This window comes from Camelus ferus, chromosome 26 (assembly GCF_009834535.1).
Source record: "Camelus ferus isolate YT-003-E chromosome 26, BCGSAC_Cfer_1.0, whole genome shotgun sequence".
NCBI classification, from domain to species: domain Eukaryota; kingdom Metazoa; phylum Chordata; class Mammalia; order Artiodactyla; family Camelidae; genus Camelus; species Camelus ferus.
The window spans coordinates 1277153-1295103 of NC_045721.1; the positions used below are offsets into that span (position 1 = coordinate 1277153).

General features: G+C 42.1%; 1 protein-coding gene across 1 annotated transcript in view; it reads left to right on the forward strand.

The window, feature by feature from the left end:
• PSD3 (pleckstrin and Sec7 domain containing 3) overlaps positions 1-17951 on the forward strand; it is a 526938-nt gene that overhangs the window by 193870 nt on the left and 315117 nt on the right. The window contains 1 exon segment of the mRNA XM_032468468.1: positions 7353-7461. Coding sequence (XP_032324359.1) covers positions 7353-7461 — 109 coding nt within the window.

Here is a 17951-nt window from a genome sequence, read left to right on the forward strand (position 1 = left end):
GAAATGATGCACACGACAGGATTCGAATCTCTTTCTTTGTAGCCAGGTAAACTGAAGGAATGGTTGATTTTGTTTGTTTTTCAGCAATACAAATATCTTAATTACAGTGGAAGAGCAAAGTACATTTGGATGAACTGCACTAACGAGGAACAATATAAGTGGAATAACAATTACTCATTGTCTTGTGATTATTTCATTAACAACTCATTTGTACTTGAGAGCAGCAGAGGCATATTTATGGAAAAACTTTGAGTGTGAACTTTTTTTTATTAGATAGATACAGAAATAAACATCAATATAAAAGTGTGTATTTGTATCTCTATTTTCTGTGCCTGCATTAATTTCCTATGGCTGCTATAACAAAGTACCATAAACTTGGTGGCTTAAAACAATAGAAGTTTATCCCATGTAGTTCCATAGGCCAGAAGTCTAAAGTGAATTTTATGGGCTAAAATCAAGGTGCCAGCAGGGCAGTGGTTTCTTTGGAGACGGTAGGAAGGGTCAGTTTCCGTGCCGTTTCCAGCCTAGAATTCCATTCCTTGCATTCCTTGGCTCCTAGCCCCTTCCTCCATCTAATAGCGTGGCATCTTCTGTCTCACTCTGCTTTCCTCTCGCTTTCTTCTCTTCCGTCACACATCTTGGTCCACCTGGGTTATCCAGGATAGTTTCCTTATATGAAAACCATAATCACATCTTCAGAGTCTTTGCCATGTACCACAGCACTCACAGGCTCTGGGAATTAGGATGTGCACATCTTAGGGGGCCCTTATTCAGCCTGCCGCAGAGTGTGTGTGTGTGCCTGTGTGTGCATGCATGTCTGTTTAAAATTTCCCAGCTCTGTCCCCTGACCTAGTCTCTGAGCACATGCAGCCTCCCAGTGTCCAGTTCTTGTATCTAAATACTGAATAATATTGTTCATTAAAAAGGACCAAGGTTTTTCGGTTTGTTTTGTTTTTAAAGAAATGGCTAATTCCAGGGAGAAGCCTGGAACATCCTGTTGTACCAGAAGGTGAAGACGTGCTCAGAGAACGAAGGGGACATGTCGAAGAGACACAGAGCCAGCTGGAAAGCGCTTCCCCTGGCCCAAACCAGGCAACTTGAGCATTGAAATGAATAATGAAAATAGTGGATCGCAACCCATTGGATAAAATAGTAAATTCAGTCCTTACTGATAAAAATAAGTGAAGTTATAATTTGCAGGTTTGATGAGGAATTTAATAGTTTCTATGTCTTTCCATAGAATACTAATTAATCACAGAGAGAAAGTTTAAGTTGACAGTGGAGAGGCCTGGCAGATTAAAGTGACTATGATCAGTAATGGGACAAATTGAAATCCTGTGCCTCTAAGCAGGATGCAGAGAGAATGTCACTTCTGTGATATTCCTGTCAAAGATGGAAAATCTGAACATAATCAGGAGGAAATATAAAGGCAAACCTTTGTTGAACAACATTCTGCAAAATAGCTGGTCTGTATTTTAAAAAAACTTATAGTCACGGAAAGTAAAGAATCCAGTGTCATATGCTAGTGTGTCTACTAGAGATTCTGCACTTCGCTGTGGGAGGCTCTGGTCAGGCCATCGATCAGTTGACCCCTCATGTAACTATTTAGGTCTTTCTTTTTGGGCTGGTTGCATTCTGCACTGAAAGCTCTTAGATCTCCTGTCTGCAGGGTAATGTCCAGGGTGCAGCATTCCACAGGTTGGATGAGACAAGTCTAAGCATTGTCACATCCAGCAAACAAATCCCCGCTTCCCCTCGGGTGTCCTGGTGTCAGTTGTGCCTGGTGTCCCCCGGGCCAGAGGTGTTCGTGAGAAATCTCACCCATCCTTCTGCCTGGACGGGGAGGCGCATTTTCAAGTGGAGTGGACGTAGGGGTCTGGGGGTCGAACAGCTTGATCACCATTCCTTCTCATCAGTCCCACTTCTGCCGGCCCCTCCGCTTCCCACCTTCCCCGCTTCCTCCGCTGTTGAGTGTTCTGTGGTGTGGCTTGGTTGGTTCTGTTCCCTTTTAACAGACTTACGTTATCTGCCTTCTTGAAGGACTTCCCATTTACTCTTACCTCTTTCAGCCTTCCCTGACGCTAGGCTGCTGTCATGAAGTACCACAGATGGGGCAGCTTGGACAGCCAGCTGGTCTGGAGGCCGGAAGTCCAGGATCAAGGTGTCCGCAGGGCTGGTTTCTTCTGAGGTTTCTCTCCTTGGCCTCACAGGGTCATCTTCTCCCCATGTCTTCCTGTGATCTTCCTTCTGTGTGTGTCTCTGTCCTCATCTCTTCTTGAGAGGCGCTGCTCATGTTGCATTAGGGCCCACCCTGATGACCGTATAGGCCTGTCTCCAAACACAGCCACATCGCCGGCACTAGGGGCTAGGACTGCAGCATATGAGTTGTGGGGGATACAGTTCAGCCCATAGCGCCTAACTACCACCCTTTGCCACATCGGCACCAAGTGTCCAGTGTTGCCTGCACCCTAGTCGGGCTGCGAGGTGCCCTGCTCCCATGGGCCTGACTTCTGCTGGTGATGGGACCAGATGGGGTGGAACAGGATCAAGTGCTCAGTGCGAACGTTGGAATCGAGTCTTAGTTTTGAGTGACTTGTGAAATACTATTTTTATAGTTGTTGCTTTAGCTTTTAATGTTCTCTGGCCTAAGGAACTTTATAATACTCAACTCTGACTGACTTACAGGGCCTCACATCCTCTGAACATTCTCCTGAAATTGAAATGATAGGGACCTGAAGGAGCACGCCACCCTCCTAGACTTCCCTCAGCCCGTCTCCGCCTCTCCCTCTCCATGCTTCCCCTCCCAGACCAACTGAAAACTATTTTCATTTCTAAAATTTGCTTGCAACTTTCTACATTCTCCTCTTGATTTTTTATAGCTAGGCAATTCAAAGAATTATTTTACATAAGTAGTGTTTCTCTTGCATCTAAAATTGTTTAATTATAATCAGCAACATCTTGAGACTTGGATGATATTAGGTGACAATTCTTTGTAAATTTTAAAAGCCATCTAAAATGTAAGGTTGAAATTTTATTTGTCCTGTCCATTTAGTGGTGGACACCTGTCTTTAAATGCAGGGCAGGTTTTGGTGATCATGTCATTGTTAATTTTATCATAAGGAGAAGATTTCTGTTATTCTTCCTTAATGAAATACCTATGGAAGGGGCTTAGAAGTGTGAAGAATGTTTGTTCTTCAGAAGTAGGAGGGACCTTAGAGATAAATGAACAACACTCTTTATCAATAGGGAAGCTGAAGTCCAGAGACTAAACATGAGTGTGCGATTGGGTAGAAGTCACAAGTGGGATTTAAGTCTGGGTCATCTGACAGTCAGTCCATCTGCTACTGTGACCTGATACCTCATACTTCTTAACGACATTTACGTTTCTAAAATTGCTGTGATAAAACAAAAGAATATATATTATTCAGTTAGTCATACAGAAGGAAAAAGTAGTGCTGAATGTTTTAAATATAGTTTTCTTGACAGGCAAAAATTGTTGTGGAGGTGGGTGAAGATTTGTAACACTTGGCTTGGGAAGAGGATGTACCAGTGCGGCTCCCAGCTTTAAAAATTACCCCTGTGAGCTGAGAGAATTTTATTTCAATGGGCAACTCATGGGAATGATAATGTTTTTTCTGGGCCTGACTGGGCCCACAGTTGTCATATTATGGGGTGCTTTATTAGAGTGGAGCCCTATGGTATAATTTACTCCTGGTTAGAGCATCCTTTAAATTTTTTTTTTCTCTTCTGTGAAAATCTGAATGTGCTTTGATCATTTCGAAGCCTCAGCACAGGTGTGCTCTGTGGCCCAGTGTCCTCATCCTCTTGAAACGTTTTAGGAATGCAGTCTCGGGCCCCACCTCAGACCTGCGTGATCTATATTTTAACAAGATTCCCAAGAAGTTCATATATACAGTAAAGTATGAAAAACATTGGCCTGAAGCGTGGTTCACAAAATTTGGTCTTTGGACCAAATCAACATCACCTGCAAAATTGCTAGAAAACGCAAATTCTCAGGCCAAAAATCCTGGACCCACTGAGTCAGAAAACCTGGGTGAACTCCCCAATATGTGCTTTAGAAAGCCCTGTAGGGATGCTAATTCATGCCTAAGTTTGAGAACCCCATAGAGCACTGTGTTTCCAACAGTTTTGATCATGACTCACGGTGAGAAATTCATTTTACATCATGACCCCCCCCCCCACCCACACACACGTGACTTTAAAGTTTCATAAAACTGATTATTCTTACCAAGGGCTCTACTCTGATATTTTCAGTTTCATTCTGTTACATGTGTATATATATGTGTATTAACTTACCTATAAGAAAAATCTGGCCATGACCCACACAATTGATACAAAGCCACTGGTGGCTCATGAACTGCAGTTGAAGGACTGATGCTCTGAAACAGGGTCTTTTAACCTGCTTCTGTGCTGTGACCCCTTTTGCAGGTCCAGTGAAGCTCTGGCTCTCTTGTCAGAATAATGCTTTTTAAGTGTATATAATAATATACAGAGAGCTACAAAAGAAACCAGTTATATTGGCTACCAAAGTATTAAACAGGTTTGTGACATGGGAATACATTGTGTTTCTTTATTCATAGTAAGATTTAGTGGTAGGTCTTAGTAACTACTATCATCTCAAATAGGGGTGAGTATGAATGACAGTTGAAGATACTTGCTGTAACTGTTATATGGTGTAAAAATCGCTATGATTTCTGTTGGTGGTGACACAGTTCTGGTTACTGGTAATAATACTGTGGTTTGTCACATACATTCACATTTTAAAAAATGCTAAATTGCAGTTTAAGGTAAATGGAAATAAAGTTACATTTTCCCCCCCATCGGACTTCAGACTTCAGATTTCTAACGACAGGTCACCCCCATGGAACTGAGGTTAAGAACTCTTCTTTAAGTTGAGACTGTACGTCAAAAAATTACCTTCCTGGAATTTCTTAAAGCTGGTGCTTCATCAAGGGCATATTCTCTTGTTTTCTAGCACGACAGTAATGGAGTTTTTCATTAGAATTTTCTTCTCTGTTGTTTTCCTGAGGTCACTTGGAAGCCCAGATCCAAGCTGTTGATAATGCTTCTTCCCTGGTCTCCCCCGTCCCAGCACACCACCCAGCTAGCAGCCGCCCAAGCCGGGTGCCCGGGAGCCATGCCAGAGCCATGCCGGTCGTGGGTTCTGGATTCAGGGTCTGAACCTGGGGTCCACAGTTTACTTACTAGCTATGTCACTTTGGACGAGATGCTCACACGCTTGTTGCCTTGCCTCCCTTTCCCCGCCTGTGCGACTGGGGTGGCAGCTGCGCTGCCCACCCGAGAGGACTGTTCCGAGCAGAGCGTGAGACATCCCGGGTGTGGCATTAGGGCAGCCTGGCCTGGACTATGTGGTTGGGAGACGTTACCCACTGTAATCATGCTTGATTTCTTCCTTTCCCTTATTCTCTTACGTCCAGTTTATCAGAAAATGTAAGTAGATTCTCCCGATAAAATGTGTTTCCTGTTTATCTCCTTCTATTTCCACTGCCATCATCCCAGTCTCAGCTTCCGTACTGTCTCCTTGGCACTTCTGCCTGAGGGCTGGGCCTCCTCTTGGCTCTCTCCACCCACTTCCCCTGTAACAACCATATGACCTTTTAAAAGTATAAGTGAATGGTCTTTCAAAAATGTTAACGAACTGCCATACATTTCAGACCCTCCAGTGGCTTCCCATAGAGCCTTTCCCTTACCCACACACCCTGTGTGTTTGGCCCCTGCCTCCTCTCCAGGGTTTGTCCCTGCCATGCTGTTTCCCAGGCAGACTCTGAACTCACCCATTTCCCCACTATTTTGTGACCATGCTGGCCTTCCTTCAGTTGTGTAGGTGGCCTGGTCCTTTCATACTTTGAGGCCATTGCGTGTGACCCTCCTTCTGCTGAAATGGATGTTTCTGACCTTCCCCAGCTCTCTTCCTTCTTGACTCTGCAGTGTTGGTTCCTCAGAGAGCCTGTCCTGACCACCTCACCTGAATTAGGGCACCAGTGTCCTCTACCAGCCTGAAGCTCCCTGAACACATCAAAAAAAGTAATGCTGCCTTTCTGTCGGGGGAAAGGATAATTAACAGCCTGTGACTGTGAAGCATGTAGCTCCCATAGGAGTGTGTACCTTTTCCAGAAAGAATAATTTTACACACTGTGAACATTAAATGATTACACAGCTACTTTAAGAAATCGCAGTTTCTAAACTGTGCAGGAAGGTCTTTGATACTGGCGTTCAGGAACAAAGAGAGGCCTGCCCACTGAACCTGTCTGCTGGGGGTGGTGGAGGTGGTCATGTCCCCACCGAGGGCCTCCTTACAGCTGTGAACCGTTTCTGCTCCAAAGGATGAAACAGAAGTCATAAAACTTCCCTCTTTGAAGTAGCTGCCTGGTTGCTTCGCTCTCCTCTCTCCTGAAGTGAATAGTTAGTTGCTGCTCAGACATGAGAAAGAAGATGTCTCGTAACTAGAGGGTAGAAACCAGTGTGGTAGTACCTGGATCCTGGTTAATTTTTGAGCTCAGAGTAAAGAGGCAGAATAATGACTCCCTGATTGGACTTGGTCAGATTTCTTGTGTTTGACGTTTCTACTTTGTTACTTATTTTTAATTAATCCTAAGCTGGAGAAGGGAGGCACTCCTGATTTTTGGCAGTTGCCTAAAGCAGCCAGGAGGAGGGTGATAGGAACTCAGAGTCGTGATGTGAGCCGCTTTCATTCATCCTTGCAGTTTTTCTTTCCCGTAAGGTGCATTTAGGATTTCCAAAGGACACTGGGACAGATGCTCAAATTTAGGATAATAGGTATAAATGGGATGCCTGATAATTCTGTTCTATGCTCTGTTTGGCTAAATGGTATGCCTGCTTATGTAAAAATGGGGTCTCTTTTGGGGAAAGACTACTTTTTGTTGACATAGTTTAGCAGAACACATACACAGAAATATTCCTGCTGTGGGCTGTGGGTAATGATGATCATTTGGAAAATGATGTGTCTAAATATAAAATACAGTTTTCTCATGACAAAAAGTAGCGCATACTTAATTTTAAAAAATTCTGCCATAATTCTGCCCCCAAATCAAGCCAAACTTTTCATATTTTTCTTATTCGCCTATAGATGTTCGTATGTTTATCTTTTCTTTATATAGTTGTAATCTTGCTGTGATCACCTCGTATTCTGATTTTTGTCATGTTCTGTTTTTCAAGTTTCGTTTTTAATGGCTGTATAGCATTCTATCACATAGAAATGTCATAACCATTCTCTTGTTGGTTGATTGCTTTATGATGTATATTTTATGATGTATTTTTAATGAGGCCTTTATTTTGCTCTAATTTTGCAGGCAGAGACATTTGTTTGGGTTAACAGTGCATCAGCACATTCCCAGAGTGTTGCCAAGGCCAAATATGAATTTTTATTTGGCAGATCTGAAGAGAAAACTCCAGATACTAGTAAGTGTTTACCTACCTTCCTCTTTCAGATAACAAATATGAAGCGCCATTGAAATTTCAAATCTCAAAAGCTGAGAATTCTTCAAACCAAGAACTGACTTGAGATTACCTAGAACAGGCCATTAGAATCACATCCTATAAGATCCTATTAAATCTTAAGAAGGTGTAGGATTATTTGATGAACAATTAAAGCAAACAGGTTTCACAGAGGTAGGAAGGCAGCAGTGCAAATGGAGAAAAAGTACTTGATCAGTAGGTGATAAAGGGGATAGACACTAGCATGTCTTGGGAGTTAGACAGAAAGGGGATGTTGCGTGTGGTTGAGAGCCTGGGCTCTGGAGCTAGACCTTCTGAGTGTGGATTCTGGCCTTGTACCTTATGAGATACGTGACCTTGAGTAAGTTATCTAAGCTATTTTTGCCTCAGTTTTCTCATCTGTAAAATGGAATTATGGTGATACATATCGGAATTCTTTTGAGAAGTAAGTAGATTGATATATGTACAGATCTCAGAACCATGCTTGGCACGTAGTAAATGCTATAAAAGTGTTTGCTGCTAGTGTTATTTATTGTGCTCATTGTCTTCATCATGTTTCTGAACTTTGAAGTTGACATTTAGACGTATGTCCTGACTTTCCTAAACTCTGTCACTGTCTGACATGATTTTTGTTTTGGGTAGACAAGGTTGCTGTTGTTCTGTTGAAGAAGTCAAATGACAACTATTCATGTTTAACTTACATGTTAGATGACATTATGTAAGGTGCTCCGTGATATTTGGGGAGGGTAAGAATGCACTGTGGGTGCAGCCATTTAATAATTCCCATTACCCTAAAAATGCATATTTTATTAGATAGTTCAGTCCCCAACTGGGGACTCCTGAAGGTATGAAATAGCTAAATTGTTTTTAAAAAATGATTCTGCTTTTATCATAGCCTTCAAACTTGCTATTTACCATGTAGCGTAAATGCCTAACATTCCGGGCTTGAGGTCTGAGGGCCTTAGTCATGCAGTCACTATTTCTCAGATGGGGAATACTGATCGTCATCACCCCAAGACTGTTTCAAACTCCCCGGCCATGGCCCTAACTTTGAATGCCGCGTTGTGATTTTGTGCTGATTAAGCTTTAAGCTTTTTCTGACCTTGATGAAACATGATGTTTACTTCCCTAGCTAGAGATAGTATCAAATGTCCACATAGTCCTTTGACTTATTGGTGGGTGCATTTGGGGCTTCTTCTTTTTTTTTTTTTTGGTGGTGGGGGAGGTAAATAGGTTTACTTATTTATTTTTAGAGGAGGTACTGGGGATTGAACACAGGACCTTGTGTGTGCTAATAACGCACTCTACCACTTAAGCTATACCCTCCCTCTTGGGGCTTCTTTATTCATAGGTTTTGAGTAGTTTTCCCAGTATACCTGAGGTGGATCAGAATGACATTTTAAACCTTCCGCTCCTTATTTACCTTGGTAAAAATGGTTGGTATCATTTGTTTCTGGTGTGATGTCATTCTGCACATGTGTCACTATGTGTACGTTTGTTAAACAAATGTATTTAATGAACACTTACTATGTGCTAGTCACCTGTGCTGGTCGCACTGTGAGGGTGCTAAGTGGAAGGCATAGCTCCGTCCTGTGGGAGCTAATTCCCTGGTTGGAGAGAAACCTGTCTGTCAGTGACTAGAGGGAATGCCTGCTTTCAGCTGCGCTGGTGTTGACTTCAAGAAGGAGGTGGAAGTTGAACTCTCCTTAAAGAATGCCTACTAGTGTTCTGATTAATAGAGTTCTAGGGGAGGGCGTTTCAGATTGAGGGAACAGTATAAGCGAGGGTGTGGTGGCAGGAAATATAAACTGTTTGAGGAACAGGGAGGAAACTAGCCAGGTTGGTTTGCAAAGCGTATCAGTGAGAGAGAGGTTTAGAAAGATAACCATTTAGAAGGGGGCATGACCTTCAGAAAGGAGGGCCTTCTCAGGCACGGTGAAGAGTCTGCATTTCACTTAGGTGTGTGGAGAGGATGCACCAGGCGCTGTTTTTAGATGAGTTGAGACAGATTGACCTAGAAATTGGAAGGGGCAGCAGAAGTTTGCTTGCTGCAGGAGCAGTGTAAGATGCAAGTTTATGTTGACTTTGGGAAAGTACATTTTTTGTGTCTTCACAAAGTAATGATGGTACATTAAAAAAAAATTTTTTTAGACGTTTTTCCATTATAGCTCATTACAACAAATTGAATATAGTTCCCTATGCTATATAGTAGGTCCTTGTTGTTTATCTATTTTATATGTAGTAATGTGTGTATAACTATTTTTATTGAAGTGTAGTCAGTTTACAATGTTGTGTCAATTTCTGGTGTACAGCACAGTGCTTCAGTCATACACGAACATATATATATTCATTTTCATATTCTTTTTCACCATAGGTTTACTGCAAGATATTGAATATAGTTCCCTATGCTATACAGTATGAATTTGTTGTTTGTCTGTTTTATGTATATTAATTAGTATCTGCATATCTCGAATTCCCAATGTATCCCATCCCACCCCCTTCTCCTCTGGTAACCATAAGTTTGTTTTCTATGTCTTTGAGTCTTTTTGTTTTGTAAATAAGTTCATTTGTCTTTTTTTAGATTACATATATAAGTGTTATCATATGGTATTTTTTTCTCTTTCTGGCTTACTTCACTTAGAATGACAATCTCCAGGGCCATCCATGTTGCTGCAAATGGCATTATCTTATTATTTTTACGGCTGTGTAGTATTCCATTGTATAAATATACCACCACTTCTTTATCCAGTCATCTGTCGACTGACATTTATGTTGTTTCCATGTATAGGCTGTTGTCAATAGTGCTGCTGTGAACGTTGGAGTGCAGGTGTCTTTTCGAATTAAGATTCCCTCTGGATATATACCCAGGAGTGGGATTGCTGAATCATTTAAGTCTATTTTTGGTCTTTTGAGGAATCTCCATACTGTTTTCCACAGTGGCTGCACCAAACAATATTCCCACCAGCATTGTAGGAGGCTTCCCTTTTTTCCACAGCCTCTCCAGCATTTATCATTTGTGGACTTTTGAATGATGGCCATTCTGACTGGTATGAGGTGATACTTCATTAGAGTTTTGATTTGCATTTCTCTGATAATTAGCAATATTGAGCATTTTGTCATGTGCCTATTGGACATTTGCATGTCTTCACTGGAGAATTGTTAGTTTAGATCTTCTGCCCATTTTTGGATTGGGTTATACATAGTAATTTGTGTCTGCTAATCCCAAACTCCTAATCTGTCCTTCCCCACCTTGTCCGCTTGGTAACCATGGTTTGTTTTCTATGTCTGTGATTCTGTTTCTAATTTGTATCTTTTTTTTTTTAAATTCTACATATAAGCGCCATCATATTATACTTGTCTTTCTCTGTCTGGCTTCACTTAATATGAAATCTCTAGGTCCATCCATGTTGCTGCAAATGGCATTCTTTCATTCTTTTTATGGCTAAGTAGTATTCCATTGTATATATACCACATCTTTCTTTATCCAGTCATCTGTCAGTGGGCATTTAGGTAGCTTCCATGTCTTGGCTATTGTAAATAGTGCTGCTGTGAACATTGGGGTGCATGTGTATTTTCGAATTGTATTTTCCTCTGTATATATGCCCAGGAGTGGGATTGCTGGATCATAGGTTAAGTCTGTTTTTAGCTTTTTGAGGAATCTCCATACTGTCCTATATAGTAGCTGCACCAATTTACATTCCTAGCAGCAGTGTAAGAGGGTTCCTTTTTCCCCCACACCTTTCTAGCATTTATTGTTTGTGGACTTTTGAATGATGGCCATTCTGACTGGTATGAGGTGATATCTTACTGTAGTTTTGATTTGCATTTCTCTAGCAATTAGTGATGTTGAGCATCTTTTCATGTGCTTGTTGGCCACTTGGATGTCTTCTTTGGAGAGATGTCTGTTTTGGTCTACTGCCCATTTTTTGATTGGGTTGCTTGTTTTTTTGATATTAAGCTATATCAGCTATTTGTATATTTTGGAAATTAGTCCCTTGTTGGTCACATCATTTGCAAATATTTTCTCCCATTTTGTAGGTTATCTTTTCATTTTGTTGATGGTATCCTTAGCTGTGCAGAAGCTTTTAAGTTTAATTAGATCACATTTGTTTATTTCTGTTTTTATTTCCTTTAGGAGCTGGTTTGAAAAAAAAATCGCTGTGATTTATCTCCTGTTTTCCTCTAGGAGTTTTATAGCATCTGGTCTTACATTTAGGTCTTTAATTCATTTTGAGTTTATTTTTGTGTATGATGTTAGAGAATGTTCTAATTTCAGTCTGTTACAGGTAGCTGTCCAGTTTTCCCAGCAGCACTTACTGAAAAGGCTGTCTCTTCTCAATTGTGTATATTCTTGCCTTCTTTGTTCTAGGTTAATTGACTGTAAGTGCATGGGTTTATTTCTGGACTTTCTGTCCTGTTCCATTGATCTATGTGTCTGTTTTTGTGCCAGTACCATGCTGTTTTGATTACTGTAGCTTTGTAGTATAGTCTGAAGTCAGGGAGCATGATTCCTCCAGCTTCGTTCTTCTTTCTCAAGATTGTTTTGGCTATTCTGGGTCTTTGTGTTTCCATACAAATTTTAACATTTTTTTTGTTCTAGTTCTGTGAAAAGTGTCATTGGTAATTTGACAGGGATTGCATTGAATCTGTATATTGGATGGCACAGTTTTATCATTTCAAAAATACTCTTTGAGTTTCTTTATATTGACCTGCCCAAACTCAGAAGACTTAGGAAAAGTTAATAGAGAGACTAGGGCAGTGTTTTTATTTGAATTTGATTGATAGGCATACCTCTTCCCACATAGAGGCCTTTCTTTTTTTTTTTTTTTTTTTAAGTGAATTAAATAAGTGACAAACTGTCTTAAGTGCTCCAGAAAGAGCCTGCTGGAGAAATGGAAATGCCAACAGTGCTTTTTGACTGCATCCCCAGTAATATTCATTCGGGCAGTAGCCTGGCGGTGATGCAGCCAGGTCAGGGGAGGTCAGTTGGTTCGTGACCCTAGTTATGCCCAAGGGAAGTGTCGCTGCCATAGGGAGAGGAGGCTTTGGCTTTGCCGCTCAGCAGGGACTTAACCTGGGCTGAGGGTGGGAGGCTCTGGGGAGGACAATTCAATATGATGTGCAAGCCATTGCTTATTGTAGGGGTTTTGAATCAGTGACAGGAGGTAAGGGCATTGGATGGGGTTCAGGAGCGCATGTGAACAGTGGGCAGAGTCCCTTGCCTGGGAACTGAGATCTGGATTCTCATGGGCTGCTCATCCACATGGTGAATGGAAAGAGGTGACCTGCTCCTCTGCTTTCTCCGTGCCGCTGCTTTCTGGGGTTTGTCGCAGCCTTCGAGCTTTCCAAGGGCTAGAACGCAGTAGGTAATTGTTGAGAGGCTTTGGGCTATGTGTGACCTCCGTAGTGCAGTGACTTAATGGGGCGGGGAGGAGAGTCACCAGAGGTAGGTTCCCCTCTTCCATTTCCAGTCAGCTACTGGCATATTTGTGGAGCTGCACTGACCTGCAAAGAGATGAAAAAGGGGGTGCCGCAGGAGCCCACCTGGGGCTGACGGCAGGCGAGGCTGTGTCGTTAGGTGAGGGGACGTTCACACCTTTCTTCTCCCGGTTGCTGCACCTAGGTTGACCAGCTGGCTTCTCTAACTAGTTCACGTGGAGTCCACTCTAACAGGAGGTGGGCATCGTTTGGAGAAAATGTGTTCTTTGCAGGTTTCCTAAGGCAGTATCAGATGGCCAGGATGGTCAGTCTTTCTCTTTGGTAAAAATCCAGAGGGAAGAAATGCTTGAGAAAGTCTTTGAAGGAGAGTAAGGCTGTTCCTCAACTTGCAGGGAGAGCAGGTGGCAGGTGGAAGTGAGGAAGTGACAGGCCTGTGGGATGCTGAGCAGGGAACCAGCTTGTTGTATTAGCTCTTGGAAGTTTATAGCATCTCACTCCTACAGTCTTTATTGATTTTTAAACATTTTGAGATAAGTAGGTGAGGAAATATGCTTCAGAAATATTGAAGAACTTGTTCAGGGGCATGTAGTTTAGAATCAGGTGGAGGCCAGGGAGGAGGTGAGGCAGTTAGGGGTTGGTAAACTGTCTTTCCAGAGCTCTGAGAGGGAGAGTCACTGCTGTGGAACGGAAACCCAAGCCTGCAGCCCAGGTTGGGCAGAGTTCCATGTGTATCATCATGTAGGATCTAGAAATGGACACAGTTGGTGTTGGGCAAGTGAAACTCCCCACAGGTTGCCGCTAAAGTAAATGCAGAACCACCCAGAGGGACGCTTTCACAGCCAGGACAGAGAAGACTCTCATACGAATAAATAAATCAGTGACCCTGAAATGGACCAGCTCACGATAAAGTGGAATAAAGTGCAAAAAGGAAGGAAATTCCATGGAAGGGAAGGTCAGTGTGCACAGCGAAAGGAAAACCAAGACCCAAGTAACTACAGACAGTAGAATATTCTGAAACCATCATAGGTTTGTTTAAGAGATCAAAGGGGGAAAAACCATTATGATAAAAGTATGAAGGAGAGGCATGCATATATGAGCAGAAACAGACAATGGAAATGTACATAGTGAAGTTTTAAAAAATGGTGGGTTAATTGCACAATATTGGGTTTACATTTGGTGAGGACTAATGAACTCTTTCTGATCCCTGCTTCCACAACGTCTCAAACATTGTATGTAGACAAGTGAAAAGGAAAAAAAAAATCAAAAAAACTGAGCACTCATCATCCAAGAGATATGTTCTCATTTTGGTAAAGCTTACTTCCAGCTTTTTTTCTGTTTGTATGTTCCATACCCAAAGGTGCACACAGGTTTCTTCATTATTCAATAAACATAAAAGGTGGTTACTCTTTGCCAGGTCTTTTTCTAGGTCTTGGGGGTAGAGAGTTGAACAAAACTAAAATCCCTGTTTAACAAATTGCTTAACAGAGATTGTTCTAGGGCTGAGTCTCCTCTGGGGTATCCGCCCCCCCACCCCACCTTCTGCACTGAGTGGTTACCATCTGAGACAGAACACTGCACCACATTTAATAGGTGAAAATGCATTGCTTAGATGTAGGCATTTGTTTTTAATTTTCAATATGAATTTTAAGTTTTATTACCAAAATAATACATGTGTATAATCTGAAAAATGTAACTTCCCTAAACTACGCACGAGCCAGTGCGAATCCCCCTCCTCGCCCTGCGTCCCCCTGGTGCCGTGCTGGGCTTTGGTCTCTCAGCCTCTCCTGGCTCCTCACTCACTCACTCCTCAGTGGGACTGGTGCCCTCTCCCCTTCATCTGCAGTGACTTTTGACAACTGCTGTTCTCTTCCCCTCTTTCTTTTTCCTTCTACTTTGGCTTCCTTTTTTTTTTTTTTTTTTTTTTAAAGCTTTAGTGGTAGTTGCTTTGTAGATAGTGTGCTTACACCTGTGTTTCTTACTTTATTGACAGAAGTATCTATTAATTCTATAATAAGAGAAAAGGAATTTGGCTCCCAGCCACCCCCTATACCACAAGTTGTATTCTTATTTTTAGTTTTTTTCTTGGTTACATTCATGGTTTTAATTTGATTTAATTTTTTAGTTATTTTTGGGCGGGGAGGTAATTAGGTTTATTTATTTATTTTTAGAGGAGGGACTAGGGATCACACCCAGGAGCATGCTAAGCACCCCCTCTACCACTTGAGCTAGAACCTCCCCCCTACATTTATGGTTTTTAAATGTTACTGTTTGAAACTGTGTGTCGTATGCCATCTCAGCACCCGCTGCCCGCCCTGCTTTCCTTACAGACTCAGCCACCAGCGAGACCCCCTTCACTTTTACGGGGCCGGGAGCATCACATCCTGTTCTAGAACTACAGTATAGCAGAATCTTTTGTGCTTTCATTACAGGTTGATTCTAAACATTTAGGACCTAACATGAGCATTTACAGAGCGCAGAATCCAGGCAGTGTAGCTGGAGCTGAAGTGAGAGAGAAGCGGGTCCCATGCCCGTGGCCTCTGCTGCTCTGGGGTAATAGGCCCGCCAGAGCAGGGAGGAGAGGGGAGGGTGACTGGACTATCTGTAACAGGCAGTTCGGCCCCTCTGACAGCTTGTCCTCACTTGTGCCTTAAGTTTCTAGGCCTCTGTACAACTGTTCCCCTTGGACTTGAACAGAATTCTTCATTGCATTCTTGTTAGATGTCCTGTGTCTTGGATCCCATGCCTCATTCTTGGGGTCTTTATTTTTTTTTGCTAGAATATATCCTTTAGCAGTACTTTCCGAGAGATTCTGGGGTTAAAATTCCTAAACCTTTGTGTGTCTTGAAATCACAGTTTTGTTTTTATGCTTCACTGCTTGCTCCATTGGACTCGAGTCCAGCTCACTTCCCTGCAGAACTCTGAAGGCGTCCCCTGCTTTTCCTTGTCATTCGTTGACCCTGATGCGACAGTGAGGCTTGCTCCTTTGTGCAGGGTCTACTCGCTCTCTGGACACTTCTAAGGTTTCTCTGCCCCAGCCCTTGTACCTGTCAGAAGGCAGACGTCTTTTAATTGTTCTTTCTGTGCACTTGCTAAGCTCTTTGGGACATATCTTAGCTCTGGAAATACTTGTTCTATTATTTTTAAAAAATCTATCTCCCCTCTATTTTTAAAATGGTTGTAACTTCTGAAATTCCTGTAAGATAGATGTTGGTTCTCTTGAATTGGATTAATCTTCAATGTCTCTTAGTTTTTCTCTCCCATTTTAAAATGTCAACTTCTATTTTTTCGAATGGAATTTTTATTTTGATAATTATATTTATAATTTCAAGAACTCTGTCATTCTCTGATCACTCAGTTTTCATTGCAGTCTATTCTTTTATGGATGTGTTATTATTTGAATTCTCTAAAAAATTAGAGTTTTTCTTCTACAATTACCTTCTGTTTCCTGAAGTTCTGCTTCATCTAGGGTCAGTTGTGTTTCATTAAATCTTGGAACTGCCCTTGGAAATCACCATTTTTCTCCAGATGTCTGTTGGAGCTTGTTTTTCTGTTCCTGTACAGGAAACGAGACTGAGTTCCCAAACGTGGGCAGCTGGGGTTTCTCTGTAGTGTGGAGCACACGTCCCCAGCAGGCCGCTTCCCTCAGTGAGGCGAGGTGAGGGGTGTGGATGGGCACAGGGCCAGGCGGGCTGCCTGTCAGAGCGGGCTGAGCACTGGATGCTAGCAGGCCCCTGGGAAGGGGAGGAGGCGGGAGAGCAGCCAAGGTGGGAAGCTGTTCCCATCCTGCAGGTGATTCTGCAGTAAATCACAGTGATGTCTGCTCTGCTTCCCCTTCCAGGGTGGACACCTGCCACCTCTGGGGCTGGGAGCTTCTCTGTGGCTCCACCTTTGGGATGACTGAGGCCTCTGGGTTGTGACTTCTGCTCTGTTTTGTCTGTGGTTGTATTCCCAGCCCTCTTAGTCTGACAGACTCACTCAAATCTATGGCTTAGTCGTGTTCCTCTTTTTCTCAGCACTGTTATGAACTTACTTTCTTTTGAAATTTGCTGTCATTTTAATGGGGGAAGGAGAGGAGGCAAACTTGTGTCCCTGTTGGCCATGGTGGCCCTGAAGCCCGAACAGTTTTCTTGTCTTTCTCCAGTTTTATTTAGATCGAATTGACAAGCAGCATTGTGTAAGTTTCAGGTGTACAATGTAATGATTTGATGTATGTATATATTATGAAGTGATCATCACATTAAGGTAGCACATCCATTACATCACATAATTACTTTTTTTTTTTGGTGGTGAGAATGTTTAAAATCTACTCTCAGCAAATTCTAAGTTTACAGTACAGTATTGTTAATTATAGTCATGCTGTTGTACATTACATCCCTAGAACTTACTAATCTTTTAACTGGAAGTTTATACCCACTGACTAACATCTCCTCATTTTTCCCATCCCCCAGCCCCTGGTAACCACCAGCCTACTGTTTCCATGAGTTTCACTTTTTTATATTCCACACATAGGTGACATCATGCAGTGTTTGTCTTTCTCTGTCTGAGATATCTCACTTAGCATAATGCCCCCAAGTCTCATCCATGTTGGGAGGATTTCCTTTTCATGGCTGAATAATATTTCGCTGTATATATACATTTCCTTTAACTACTCATCCATCTGCAGACACTTAGTTGTTCCTATGTCTCAGCTCTTGTGAATAATGCTACAGTGAGCAGGAGGTGCAGATATCCTTCTGAGTTAATGTTTTTGTTACCTTCAGCTAAGTACTCAGGGTAGGATTGTTGGATCCTATGGTAGTTCTAGTTTTAATTTTTGGAGGAACTTCCATACTACTTTTTAGTAGCTTTTTTGAGCTATAACTCATAATGTATAATTAATTCATTTAAAGTGTGAAGTTCAGTGTTTTTTAGTGTATTCACAGAGTTATGCATCCATCACCACAACTAACTTGAGAACATTTTCATCACCCCAGAAAGCAGAGACTGTACCCACCAGCAGTCACTCTATAGCACCA